The sequence below is a fragment of the Poecilia formosa genome, unplaced genomic scaffold (genome assembly GCF_000485575.1).
Source record: "Poecilia formosa unplaced genomic scaffold, Poecilia_formosa-5.1.2 Scaffold733, whole genome shotgun sequence".
Classification (NCBI taxonomy): domain Eukaryota; kingdom Metazoa; phylum Chordata; class Actinopteri; order Cyprinodontiformes; family Poeciliidae; genus Poecilia; species Poecilia formosa.
The window spans coordinates 16,958-31,257 of NW_006800672.1; the positions used below are offsets into that span (position 1 = coordinate 16,958).

The window sequence follows — 14,300 nt, forward strand, 5'->3', positions numbered from 1 at the left end:
CACAGATTGTGTAATTAATATTCTTTTTAAATAATTGTTACAAAGTAGTGCAATATCTAAAGTTCTCACAGATTGATAAATCATCTCAAACTGAATCGTTTAATTTGAAGGATATGAGATTTTCGTTTCATTTATTTTGAGCGTTGCTGCAGTACACATCATACACCAGTTGGTGGCGGTAATGTGCACCTAATGTTTTGTGCTAAACGTCAATAAAACACTAAAACAAGAAGAAGCAGCAGCGCTAAGCTAGCTGCATCTCCACATTTTCCCGCCTCTGCAGGGCTCTGTCGCTTCGCGTAGTAAATTATAAATTTTTCTCAGTTTATTTTATTTAACCTAATTTGTCCGCACTTCTAACTGACTGTTGTGTTTCCCGTTAACCTATATATTTTTTGGCGTTTCCTGGAAATGTTTTCCACTTAGAAACGTCTCATGAATCCGAGCTTCTACCAGAGAGATCGACGCAACCAGGAAATGGATTCTTCTCTGACTGGGTCTCTGCTCCTGCTGTCTGTGGTCTTCTGGCAGTTTGTCTCTGCTGCAGGTGAGATTCAGCTGTTTCACACAGACAGATCCTTCTTCATCAAACTAGTCGATTTGAATCGCCAACGTTTATCTCCGCCATGTTGTGATTGGCATTTTTTAAAACTCCCCCTTACAAAAGCTGTTAGAGACAGTTTTTATACGCCGGTTTCAGGTTATTCTTTCTAAGTGTGTTTGTCATATTACTAACATGCAAGTGGCCACGACAAAACCAAGAACAAACCTCCACGGGGCATTTTGACTTATTTATATACTGAAGAACTGTATCTACTAAAAACATTCTGATTATGACTAAAACTAAAACACCTCAGAGTTCAGAGATCGGGTCCTTTCTTTGACTCACCATCTGTTTAAAGCTGATGTGGAAGAGTAGAGGTCCACTGTGACCTCTGACCTCTGTATGTTTCCTCTCCTTCAGAAGAGATCAACATCAAAGCTACCACTGGAGCGGAGGTCACTATGCCATGCAGCGACCCTGACGATAACCCCATCGAGGTCGTAGAGTGGAGCAAATCCGGCCTGGGGGCAAAATTTGTCCTCCTGTTCAAAGACGGGATGATAGATCTAAGTAAGCAGCATCCAGATTTTAAGGACCGGGTGGAACTGTTGGACTACAAGATGAAGGGTGGAGACGTGTCTTTGGTTCTGAAGAAAGTGCAGATCAACGATACGGGAGAATATGAGTGTCGAGTCATCCAGAAAGCCGACGGGGAGGAACTCAGGATGAAGATCTACCTGGATGTAGTAGGTGAGTGTTGAGTCACTAAAACAAACAGTGAGATGAAACTCATAAACTCCATCAACCTGCATGTAGCTCCGCCCCCTCCACCAGGTGAGTGTCTCTGGATCAGAACCTCCAGCTGCTTCCTGGTTCTGGTCAGATCAGATGATGATCGGTGACATGTTAAAGAATATCTCTATTAATCCCACACAATCTGTAATATTTCCAATAATTTATTTTCAATATGTGGTATTTGTGTATAATCTAAGAGGAAGTAGTTAGCAGCAGTTTGCAGATTTTAAACACACTTCCCATTAAGCCCATATTGTTGTTACAAATATTTTTTAGTGATATAATAATTAACAGTAATAGTTTTCTAAGCTGCTCAGTGGACAGTCATCATCATCATCATCAACAGAGACAGAGGCTGGAACACTGACAGAAATCAGTCAGTTTGGAGTTAATCTATATTACGTGTTACACTTGGTTCACACTGCAGCCTGAAGTGACCCAAGTCCGATTTTTTTTTGTCAAATTTTTTTTTTTTTTTTCAATTTTTTTTTTTTTTGCGGTTGCCGTTCACATTGCCACACACATGAAACCTGTATGCGTTCTGCAGTGTGAACGAGCAAATGACCTGAAAGTGTCCCGCATGCGCAGTAGAGGGCGCAATAACGTCAGTGTTCTGCCAACCGCCATAAAAAGAAGTGCTCGGTGTTTAGTAAACATGGAGGCTAACGGTGGAGCTTAGCTTACATATTTGAAGTTGTTGTCCAACTGGAGCAGCATATTAACAACTTAATCCTCTTATAGTCAGTCATGGTTGTTGTTTTTCTTCCCGCTTGTGGTATCAGGAAGCAGAATAGTGAGATTTGTTGAGTATCAGTGACGTTCAGTTCAGATGAATGCGACCTGTATGTTAGGTCGCATTTGAATGGACCTTACCACAGGGGCCGCATTTCATTGGCTAATGCCCATTTCACGTCACAGCGCAGCGACCACGTGGTGACCGTCTCACAAACACAGGAGTAAACACATGCTAATGTACATTGTGGACTAGCAGACCGGCAGAAAGTTTTTGCGTCAGGACTTGAAAAAGAATGGTTCTCCACTGTCAGTGGGGAATCTGTTCAGGCGATGTCAGGTTTCCTGATCGTATTTGTGGAACTAAAATTCACAGATTTCCAAAATCTGTAACGGAAAACCTTGCTTGGATCAAAGCTTGTGCACGACCGCATTTGCAGCTCAACCGTCAATAGGATCAATAAGAACAAAGGAGTGTGTGCTGGTGTAAATATTATTGTTTTGCTTTCTTTGTGTTTAGTGAATGAAAAAAAGAAAGTTAATAATAAACACATCCGAGTATCAGGCCTAGGCACACTCAAACATTTGCCAACAACAGAAATCACTGATTCCAAAAGTAACCCTCAAAACCATGAATGCCCGACTTACCCAGCCTTGCAAGAACAACAATAGGCATCAGTGATCTTTTCCACAGCTATATTTATGCTGAGAGTGTGAGGATCTGATGTTTTCATCATCGACCGGTAGCATTTCGCTGTGACGCGCACAATGTTGGAGGCATCGCGGCTCAAACACCTTGATGTCGTCCATAAAAGATGACATGAACTTGTTGGTTCCCCTGTCCATTGTCGTGGCTGATATATTGTGAAAATCCGGCAGAAATGCTACACTAATCGACTCAGAAATACTTTGCAGAGAGTCAGTCGAAATGAAAGACGCCATGTTTACATAGAAACTAAGCTCCGCGAGGCTTTGTTTGTGAGCCATGCAGCCACGAGGGATTTTAGAGGGCGTTTCTGGGCGGAGCTTGGTGAGGTCCATCAGATACGTATTAATATGGATCACATTCGAAAAGAATCCGACCTGTGCTGTTCAGACTGCCATGAAAAGATCGGATACAGGTCGCATTACGTCAAAAAAACCCTGATTGGGTCACTTCAGGCTGCAGTGTGAACACAGCCTTACTGGAGACTGCAAGAAATTAACTCTTCAGTTTTCTAATTTACTGTTACTTTTGCCAACTGTAACATCTACCAGCTAACATTGTTATGGATTAAGTGAAGGAAACTGACTGATGGTGACATGAAGACGATGCCTGAAGTAGGACTGTCCACTTATCTAGTCTGAACGCTTTGCTAACGTTAGCACTGCTATCTGTCCTTTTGGTAACATTAGCAGTGCTATCTGTCCTTTTGCTAATGTTAGCACTGCTGTCCGTTGTTATTTCTTAACAAGATGATTAAAACTTTCCTTCCTCCAATGTTCGGATTGGCATCAATCTAATTGTGACAGTTTGGTAAAATGTTTCCATTGGTTGTTTGATTCATCATGTAAACACAGACATAAATGTACTGAATTATAATATTTGATCATTTCGATTGAGGCTCCTGCTAACTAGCTGCAAGTATAGGCTTGCTAGCTAGCTAGCTAAATTTTTGGCATCCATCATGACTAAGTGCAGATCTATTGGCCAGTTTAGTGGACGCTGCTCGTTTTCATGACAGAATAATTTCTGCTGCCGACCCAAACGATGCCAGGTGCAGCAAAGCGTTGAAGTTCGGCGCTGCGGGGGTTAATGCTGTAGAGAAACACAAAGCTGCTGCCAGGAGCCTCAAGCAGAAATGTCAGGTTTTGAAAATCTTCACTCTAATGCAGTAAATTCATCCCTGATATTTATAGTTTCTACAGTCTGAACTTTTATTCAAAGTGGCTTTAAAAAGGTTCTGACATTTGACTCTGGATTTAACTGAACATAGTTCATATGATGAGTTCAGCAGGTGCTCAGTTCCTGCAGGTCACAGGTGTCAAACTCCCGTCCTGCCGGCCCGCTGTCCTGTAACCTTTAGATGAGCCTCTGCTGCACCACCTGAATAGAATAACTACATCGTTAAGGCTCTGGAGAGCTGATCTACACAAGGAGGAGGGAATGAAGCCGTTTCATTCTAGTGTTTTGTACCTGTGGCACATCTAAAACCTGCAGGACTGAGGACTGGAGTTTGACACCGCTGCTCCAGGTGTTTGCTAATTGCTGCTGCCGCTAGTCTGGAGGAGCTGAGTGGGGAAGGAGGCAGCAGCTCTGAGTTTAGGCAGTGGTTGCCATGGAGATTAAAGGAGTTTCTCAGACGTTCATGAAAGAATCAAAACAATTTGCGACGTGTGTTTTAGATGAGGGAACAACATTTACATCACACCGCCCCTTTAACTGTTTAAAGGGGCGGTGCTACGGCTTGTTGAGTGGCCGTTCAGAAAGTTCTGCTGCTTCCTTATTGGCTGACGAGGCGCCACTGGATGCAGCTTTGTGCCAATACGCTTCTGTTCGCCGCCATTTTTGTGTTTAGACTGTAACCTTTGAGATGTGGGTGTGGCCAGCAGCAGCTTAATTGGATTTAAAGTGACAGTGTCCCTAAAACAGCTTAAAATAAAAGTAAAATAATCTGAGAATTATTTTTATTTTATAGAACAACATAATGAAAATGTTTTGTATCCTGGATTTACACTAACATGTTGAGTAAGACAGATGGTAGTATGATGTTGTGTTACTTTGACTGGTCCATGTTTGTAGTCTCTCCTGGCTGTGTTACTTTGACTGGTCCATGTCTGTAGTCTCTCCTCGCTGTGGAGAGACTAGTTATCCTACTTTGACTGGTCCATGTCTGTAGTCTCTCCTCGCTGTGGAGAGACTAGTTATCCGTTACTTTGACTGGTCCGCCTGTGTTCCCACAGCGCCGTTTCCTCCCTTTGTCATCATTCTGCTGGTTCTGCTCAGTGTGTGTCTGACTATTGCTACCGTCCTGGTGTATAAGAACAGACGCTACTTCAAGCAAGGTGAGTGAGTGGAACTGCGTTTCCCATAATGCCGCTGGCCCGGCCGGCCCGGCTCACCCTGTCTGTCCTCCTGCAGCCCGGGCGGCCCAGGAGCAAGAAGAGCAGAAGGAGGAGGAGGAGGAAGAGGAAAATGATTATGGTGATGACATAAAGTTGAACTCAGAGGATTAACATCATCAACGTCTCTGGACTCGCTAAACAAACATCATTTCAGAGGAACTTTATGTTTTTAAACTAAAATAAAACTAATTCCACTGGTTTTATTTAAATCTCAGGTTTGGTGGAAAATTAAACTTATTGAGTAAGTTTAAAACATCCAGTCTAAACATTAATATGCACTGATTTTACTGAATTTGTGTAAATAATCTGTAGTTAAGCTCCATCTAACAAACTGATTAATTTCACTGACTTAGATTTTTGTTTTAATTCAGAAAAAGGAAATACCAGATCAGCAATTAATCAATTGATCACGTGATGAAGGTTTCATAAAATTACTATTTTATTCTGATACAACAGAAGAGCTTCAACAAACTGAGCAGAAACAAACCTGACTCCATAGGGCAAAGGTCAAATAGTTTTAACTTTATCATAATTATTGACACATTAGATTTGATGATGAACATGAATTAGGTTACCCTAACCCTAACCCGCCCCCTTTAACCTGATAAGCTGAGGCTCCGCCCCTTTAACCTGATAAGCTGAGGCTCCGCCCCTTTAACCTGATAAGCTGAGGCTCCGCCCCCTTTAACCTGACAAGCTGAGGCTCCGCCCCTTTAACTTGACAAGCTGAGGCTCCGCCCCTTTAACCTGACAAGCTGAGGCTCCGCCCCTTTAACCTGACAAGCTGAGGCTCCGTCCCTTTAACCTGATAAGCTGAGGCTCCGTCCCTTTAACCTGATAAGCTGAGGCTCCGCCCCTTTAACTTGATAAGCTGAGGCTCCGCCCCTTTACCCTGATAAACTGAGGCTCCGCCCCTTAAACTACGGAGCCTGTAGAAAGTTTTCACCTCGGGATGTTTTAACGTTTTTATTGCTTGAACAAATCAATTATGATCAAGAAAATTTGGCTTTTGTGACAAAAATAAATAAAATATTTTTTCAGACGAATCTGTTGCTGAGAAATAAAATGATTTTTAAACTGATGATCAGCCTCCTCTTCATCACCTCCGTCCTTCATCACTGGAGCAAATCAAACCTCCATCTAACTAAGATCTGTTGATAAAGACTCAAATAGTTTCAATCCAGATGTTTTTAACCGATGGACTGAAATGTGTTTACGGCAGATTAAAGGTCAAAGGTCAGAGTTGCTGTAGTGAAGCAGAAGCCGCAGGTGTGGGTATGACCAGCAGGTGGCGCTGCAGCACAGGATTACATTCAGAAAAACAGATGAACCAGGAAGTGAGACATTAGTGTGGAGGTGACGTCATGGTTCCACCAGATAATCTGAAGTGGCGACCCCTGGAGACGACCCATTAAATAATCAATGTTTCCTCAAAACCAGGAAGTTTAACTTTGAAACGAGAAACTGGAAGAAACCTAAAGTTCAGATCAATATTTCTCCATGTGGACTGATTAGTTCTAGATTTATCTAGTAAATTTAATTATTTAAAAGTAAACATTCAGGAAATGTCTATAAAATCTGCCTCCTTCTGAGAACTGGAATGTTTCAGAGGACAGGACGTGAGTTGGATGGAGTTTCCTGTTTCTGCTGTTGCCATGGAGACGTGCTGACATGAGTTAATGCTTTACTGCTAACATTTTGATCTGTGATGAACTTTAGACGGTCCAGTGAGCCTGAAGCTCCAGATTAAAGTAACAGTTAGACGCAGAGGAGGAATTAAAGTCTGAGTTCAATCGTAGTTTACAGGTTTAAACCACCAGAGGGCGCCGTCCATGAGGTTTGCTCTAGATTCACATCCCAGAGTTTTAAATGAGCCAAACTGACTGAAACATGAGAATCGGGATGAAAAAAGAAACTGAGAAAGAAAGCAGTTTATGGTTTTATTTAGTTATTTAGACAATTAACAGAAAATCAGAGAGTAAAAAAGGTTTTAGCTATTTTTCTGTCTGCTGTCTTAGTGGTAGAAACAAAATCAGCAAAATATACAGAAATCAGAGCAATGAGCAATCACATTACACAAATACATAAAAATAAATACATAAAATGCAGTTTTCACAAACACTTCATCTCTTGTTTTTAGCTCCAATGTCCTGAACAGACCCACAGCATGATGCTGCCAACACTTTACAACCTCAGGAGAATTAAAACCTGAACTTGAACAAACAGCCTGGAGTGAGTCGAACACTGCAGGAACTTTTAGATTAATTTAGATTTTCAAAATAAAACGGTAATAATGCAGGTTCAGATGTTTACATACACTTCATGGACATTAATATCTTTATCCTGATTATTTAAAATAACTGCAGTGATTATTAAATAAGAACCAAGAACACCAGCTGATATTAAACATCAGATAATCTAAGAGAAAAATCTACATGTCAAAGTAAACATAACACAAACCTCCAGTAAAATCTGGTTAAATGTTGCACACAGATAAAGAGAAAAGCAGGATTTTAACCATTTTAACAGAACTGCTAAACATTATTAGACTGGTTCATTTCACACATTACTCATATATTTTCCATAAAGCTGAGGTTGAGTCCATTCCAGAATCAATATCCATAATAAAACCAGTTTGGATCTCATTCTGTTCCAGCAGCAAACTGGTTTCCATCAGACCAAACCAATCAACCTCAGACTGGAACCATCAACCACAGCGAGCCAGGTTAGCATCTCAGGCAGGTTAGCATCTCAGGCAGGTTAGCATCTTAGCCAGGTTAGCATCTCAGGCAGGTTAGCATCTCAGGCAGGTTAGCGTTTCAGACAGGTTAGCATCTTAGCCAGGTTAGCATCTTTGACAGGTTAGCATCTTAGCCAGGTTAGCGTCTCAGACAGGTTAGCATCTCAGACAGGTTAGCATCTCAGACAGGTTAGCATCTCAGACATGTTAGCATCTCAGGCAGCGCCAATCAATAAAAAACAGCAGTTCTAACTGTGACACCCTGAGATGAACTGAAAGCTGCAGCTAAAGGTTTTATAGTCACAGAAACGTGGAGCTGATTGGCCACAATGACAAGAAGAGTGTTTGGAAAACAACTGTCCAGCATGGTGGTGGCAGCATGATGCTGAGGGTCTGCTTTGCTCCCAGTGTTTCTGACAAAGATAATAATGCATAAAATTCTATAAAAATGAACAAATGAAAGTCAGACATTGTTTTTTAAACATGATTCAACAGAATTATTTTAAAAATAAACTCATGAAACAGACCTGGACTAAATGATGGGACCCTGAATGAACATGTTAAATCCAGGTGTGTCACTAATTAGGTGTCTACATTCCTGTAATCAGTCAGTGGGCCTTTAGATGGCGCTACAGGTCGTCACTGTGCTGTGTGCTGACTTGGTGTGGACCAAACTCAACATGGACCAGAGGAAGAGAAGGAAAGAAAATTATAGACAATCATGTTAAAGGCCATCAGATCGTCTCCAAGCAGCTCGATGTTCCTGTGACTACAGCTGCAAACATTGTTCAGATATTTAAGGTCCATGGGACTGAAGCCAAAATAACTGGACATAATGGCTGCAGGAGGAAAACTGATGAGGAAACAAAGAGACGGAGGATATGAAGGGTCCAGAAAAACTTCATCAGGAACATCAGCATCAGATCGGACCATCTGATGTTTGAGCCAAAGTGAACTTAATGGGAGACGACGCTGTTGAAGACAAATCAGAAAAAAACCTGGAATTTGCCAAACTACATGATGACACAAAGATTCTGGGAGATTTTCCTCTGGACAGATGAGACAGAAACTGAACTGTCTGGCACATCAGCTCTACAAAATGAAGCATCCAGAAAAGATCACTGTCTCTACTGTGAAACACGGAGGAGGCTCTGTTATGCTCTGGGCTGCTATGCTGCATCTGATACAGGGTATCTTCAATCTGTGCAGGTTATAATGAAATCTCCAGACTACCAAGGGATTCTAGAGAGAAATGTGCTGCTCAGTGTCAGAAAACTTTGGTCTCCTTATCCAGGTCAACAGGAAAATGATCCAAACACTCGGCTAAAAACACCCAGGAAACATTAAACTACTCTGAAGTGACCTCTGACCCCTGACCTGAATCCTGAAGTGACCTCTGACCCCTGACCTGAATCCTGAAGTGACCTCTGACCCCTGACCTGAATCCTGAAGTGACCTCTGACCCCTGACCTGAATACTGAAGTGACCTCTGACCCCTGACCTGAATCCTGAAGTGACCTCTATGACCTCTGACCTGAAGGAGCTGAAACATGTCGTCGTTTCAGACCTGAGAGCTGCAGCCGTTTGCTGCTAAGCAGAGATAAAATACCTGCTGAGGATCAGAATCTCACTGACAGTTTCAGGAATCAGGTTAAACCAGAATGTCGACATTTTGCCTCATTTCTTTGGAAACTGAGTTAAACAGTTCAGATAATCAGATATTTATAACCACATGACTGATGTTTCAGGAGGAACAGGAAGCTGCAGCTTTTCCTGCTTCTGGTTTTAAACTCAAACATTTCTCACCATGAACATCGTCAGGTTTTCAGTTTTTAATCTCCCCTCAACAACTGGGCGGCTAATCACTAAATATAAATCAGAGGAACTGATCAGCTTCTCGTCTCTATCAGCAAATATCACATTTCACCACAGAGCAGAAAAACTCTTCTAAAACTGATTGGAAAAAATGACCAGAAGCAGAAATGTTCAGATAGCAGCTGCAACATGTGAACTTCTGCTTTTAGATGTTAAAATAACCAGGAAATGTAAAGTTAGAGTGAAACTGAGAAGCTAAAAGGAGCTGATTTTACTCTGACTGCAGCTTAAAGGAGCCGTCAGGTGGAAGAAAAGTCTGGAAACATCAGAGTCTGAAGCAACGATGGGAAGAAGGTCAAACTTTTTACACGAGAAAAACAGATTCAGACAGGAAACAAAATGCAGAGTTTCTGCCGCTGGTGTTGGTTTATCAACAGGCTGCACTAAGTTACTGAAATTATTAAAATGAGATTATTATTTTAATAATAATGAGAAATGAGAAATGTTAAAGTTCAGGTTACATAAGCAGTCAGGCTGATTTATTTTGCACAAAGAGAAGCTGAGTTAGATCAGCCTCCTCTTCATCACTCCTTCATCACTGCAGCTCTCAGCAGCTGAAGATGCTGTAATTAAAACCTTCATCTGAACTCAAATAAAAACTGAAAATACTCATTTAGTTCATAAAACTGGTTTTAAAGGAAACGTTTCATGTTGAGTTGTATTAATATTTTAGAATCTCCAGCTTTTCATTCGTCCTGCAGCCTGATATACATCAGGATAAATCAGAGCTCTGATATTCAATTTTAACCAAATTATATTTTGAGTTTTCACCTTAGTTTTCTGCAGTAAATTACAGTTTATATTTTAATTTATTCTGTTCAGGGTAACAGTAACAAATATGACACCTGTTGTCTTTGAATAAAACAGAAACACAAGAGAGGAACAAAGATTGTGGAGATTAATGGATCATAAAACTCACCTCTAAACCTGAGACTAACATGACATTAAAGTTACATAAAAAACTAAATAAATTTATTCATTTATTAACCTGGATTCTGATACTAGAAAATAATTTATTATGAAGCATTAAATAAAATCCCTTCCATCTTTAGAAGCTAAATTAGCATGAAGCTAATCTGAAATTTAAATTTCCAGATGAAAAACATTCAAACATTTCAACCCGGATCTTAAAATCCAACATGGCCGCCACACAGTAAAAGCTGCTGTAAGAAATGTTTTATATCCTCTTCTGGTCAACATGTTGCTGCAGAGTTAAAATGCAAGAAAAGAATTAGCTTGTTAGCTCAGGCTGCTGTTAGCCGTTAGCTTGGGCTGCTGTTAGCCATTAGCTCAGCCTCTGAGTGCATCACTTAGCTCATGCTACTGGTTTCCTGACCTGCTACTGGAAACCAGTTCAGCTAAAAGTGATGTGATGGGCTGATCCCAGTAGATCCGACTCAGTGATGAGAAGCCAACAGCTGCTGGAGGTCAGAGGTCAACTCTGGGCGACCTCACTGAGGAGTAAAGAACATCTGGATCTGGTTGATTCTCTGGAAACAAAAACAAAAAGTTTGATACATAGTTTAAACTACAGCAAAGAAACAGGATAATAAACTTATTAATAAAGGCAGGATGTGAGCTGAGAAGTAATGAGTTTAAACAAACGTCACATTTTTCATATTTTCTTCCTCAGGATTTATCTCCATGTGTCGACTTTCTGTATTTGTTTCAGTCATAAAGAGAAACAATCCTCCTGCCGTCACTTCAGATTCCTGACATCGACTTAAAGAGAATAAAAAGATCAAATAGTTTTGATCCATTTGATTTTTATTTCACTCAATAACAAGTCAGAATAATTCATGTAACTCAGAAATCATGAGAAAAGGAGCAGAAGGAAGTAGAAACATTTCTGTAAAGAGAATATTATCTGTTCACCTTAAAAACTATTTTAGACACAAAAACCCAGAAAACATCAGTTTGTTCCTGTTTGGTTTTCATTCTGTTTCCTCCTCTGTGATGGACCAGAGGTTGGTCCAGTCGGTTCTGCTGGTTCTGCAACCAACAACAGAACCCAAACTAACTTCTCCCTTCTCAGTCTGGAATATTCTGTTATTTTGAAGTTATTTTTGACAGGTTTGTTGAATAAAGCAGATTATTTTGCGTTCAGATTGTGCTGTTTGGACCAGCAGGTGGACCGGTCAGTTCTGAACATTGATGGATCGGGTCGACCTGAACAGGCAGCAGGATGAACTCAGAAAACATCAGACCTTTAAACGCTGCGGCTTCACAGCTGATTCTGATATTTATGACAAACATCTTTAATTTACCAGATTCTCCCAAAGCTGGTAAATGAACCAGTAACATGTCTGCAACTGGACATAAAGTTTGGACCTGATCAGATCCAAACGGGACACTTCATCTGGATCCTGAAATGTTTTTATCAAAAATGATGAAATAAGAGATAAAACTCTGTTAGTAGAAAGTAGAGTTTAGGACAGAATGTCGACATTTTGCCACATTTCTCTGAAACCTGATCAGATCATCAGATTAATCTGATATTTATAACGATGTGACTGATGTTTCAGGAGGAACATGAAGCTGCAGCTTTTCCCTCCTGTTTCTGTCATGAACATCATCAGGTTTTCTCTCGTCTCTGCAGCTGCTCGGCCAAACTAAATATAAATCCTGCTGATGTGCTGAGAACAGGAACTGATCAACTTCCTGTCTCATCAGAAAAACTTAACACATCTGACCACAGAGGAAAAAACCGGTTCTAAACTTATGATCGGAAGAAATGAGCAGAAAACAGAAGCAGAGACGTTCAGATAACAGCTGGAGGAGGAAGAAGAACTTCTGCTGTTAGATGTGAAGAAAAAAACAATAAAATGTAAAGTTAGGATGAAAACTGAGGCTAAAAGGAGCTGATGAAACTGATGGCTGCTTACAGGAGACATTTACATGCATTATTATTATTATTATTATCATCATCCAGCATCGTTGGACCAGATCAATACTCAGAGTGTATTGATCAGCTTTGTCTCTATTTTTAAAATGTGACTTGAATAAAATCCAATCTTCCCTCCTTTTTTCTTCCTAAAAGCATCAATCAGGCGTCTCTATTCAAACCTAACTGACTTTGTTTTTACTATTTCAGTGAGAAACTTAAAGTTTGAGGTAACGATCAGATTCTGTTCTGGTAAAAGTAATTTCCTCATTCAGATGTTTGGATCGAATTGACATCAGGAATCCCGACTCCTGTCCAAGTTTTACATGCATCTCTGATCCTAAACACCTAAATTAAAAGACATCAGCAGCTCTGAAGGACCTGAACAATCCTCAGGTAGTGAAACATTCATCAGGCTCTGATTCCCTCCATCTGAGTCAGAAACATGAGGCTTTGACAGGTTTCTATAACTCAGTTCTGCTCTTTGCTCCAAACTACAAGAACTCTGGGAAAATATTTAACTTTCTGTTCATGATCTGATGGAGAAATGAGAAAAACTTCATTATTCTGGAGAAAACAAAGATAAACAGATAAATTATGTTCATATAAAACAGTTTAGGTGTTTTCTCCTCTCTGCTTCTCGTTTTGATGGAAAGTTTCACCATGATGATGAAAGGATGATTGTGTTTTCACAGGAACAGTTTGTTTCGCCACAGAGAAACAGAATGACGAAGCAAACAGACGGATCACTTCTGCTTTCTGCCACAATGAGACTCTGCTGCCGGGCTTTGACTAGGCCTTCTGTCTGAAAGCTGCTCCTCTGGTAAGGTTTAAATAAGAACATGTTTTATTTACAGCAGCTTGTAAAAGTATTGATAACCCTTAAACTTTTCATATTTTCACATTACAAACACAGGCATAAATACATTTAATTGTAATTTAATAACTGTAAGGTAGAATAAAAATGCCTGAGAACATGACTCAAATAATTTTTTAACAAATAAAAAAAAAAAACTGAAAAATGTTTTCCAAGTTGAGCTGTGTTATAGCAGATCCATTTGGATCCATTGAAGGTTTAATCACCAGCAGTCAGTGTGTTTCTGTGACAACCAGTGGAAATGTCCACAGACTGAAGAGTTTTTAGTCTGATTCACTGAAACAAAGAACGTTGCAGCAAAATCCTTTGATAACCTGATTCACTATAAAGCCTCATCTATAGCAGGTTACAGAGAAAATATAAATGAAATAATCTGATTATATCATGTACAAAAATATGATTTTCTGCTCATCAGCATCGTTTGCAGAAGCTGCTCTGGTGAAAAACCTCCTGATTATTTCTGATGCTGAATCAGAACCAACATTCAGAGCATCTCACCTGCAGCAGCGTTTCTGATGCAGGAGGAAACATCTGTCAGGATTTTGGGTTTTTCTGGGATTAGAGTTATTATTATTTTTATCTGTTTTGGATTCATTATTAGTTTTGATCAGATCAGATTGTGTTTTACTTTAGATCAGTTTGTTGTTAGTTATTTCAGTCAGGTCATGTTTATTGTTTCTTTCTTGTGTTTAGTTTTTGCATGTTCCTGTTAGTTTCATGTTTTCTACTCTTCCCTCTCAGCTGCTCT

The 14,300-nt window shown here is 40.2% G+C and overlaps 1 protein-coding gene and 1 long non-coding RNA gene across 3 annotated transcripts; both read left to right on the plus strand.

Moving 5' to 3' along the window:
• Positions 1-201: 201 nt before the first annotated feature.
• LOC103131245 (coxsackievirus and adenovirus receptor homolog) lies at positions 202-5,404 on the plus strand. 2 transcript variants are annotated; one of them, XM_007542841.2, is made up of 5 exons: positions 202-302; positions 427-547; positions 965-1,294; positions 5,015-5,116; positions 5,193-5,404. In XM_007542841.2, the coding sequence occupies exons 2-5, from the start codon at positions 436-438 to the stop codon at positions 5,285-5,287; spliced, it is 639 nt and encodes a 212-aa protein (XP_007542903.1). In that variant the 5' UTR covers positions 202-302; positions 427-435; the 3' UTR covers positions 5,288-5,404. The 2 variants fall into 2 exon arrangements, with proteins under 2 accessions (XP_007542903.1, XP_016522002.1); XM_016666516.1 differs by adding an exon at positions 3,911-3,914 and having other exon boundaries at positions 227-547; positions 965-1,290.
• Positions 5,405-7,158: 1,754 nt separating this feature from the next.
• LOC107834728 (uncharacterized) lies at positions 7,159-8,716 on the plus strand. Its single transcript, XR_001660541.1, has 2 exons — positions 7,159-7,901; positions 8,004-8,716. It is a non-coding gene; the product is annotated as an uncharacterized LOC107834728 (long non-coding RNA).
• Positions 8,717-14,300: the final 5,584 nt, after the last annotated feature.

Bases quoted from the DNA above. Each gene is read 5' to 3' on its own strand.
- LOC103131245 (XM_007542841.2), top strand. From the start codon at position 436: ATGAATCCGAGCTTCTACCAGAGAGATCGACGCAACCAGGAAATGGAT. The intron at 1,295-5,014 runs GTGAGTGTTGAG...GTGTTCCCACAG, and splicing joins GATCTACCTGGATGTAGTAG to CGCCGTTTCCTCCCTTTGTC. The intron at 5,117-5,192 runs GTGAGTGAGTGG...GTCCTCCTGCAG, and splicing joins CAGACGCTACTTCAAGCAAG to CCCGGGCGGCCCAGGAGCAA.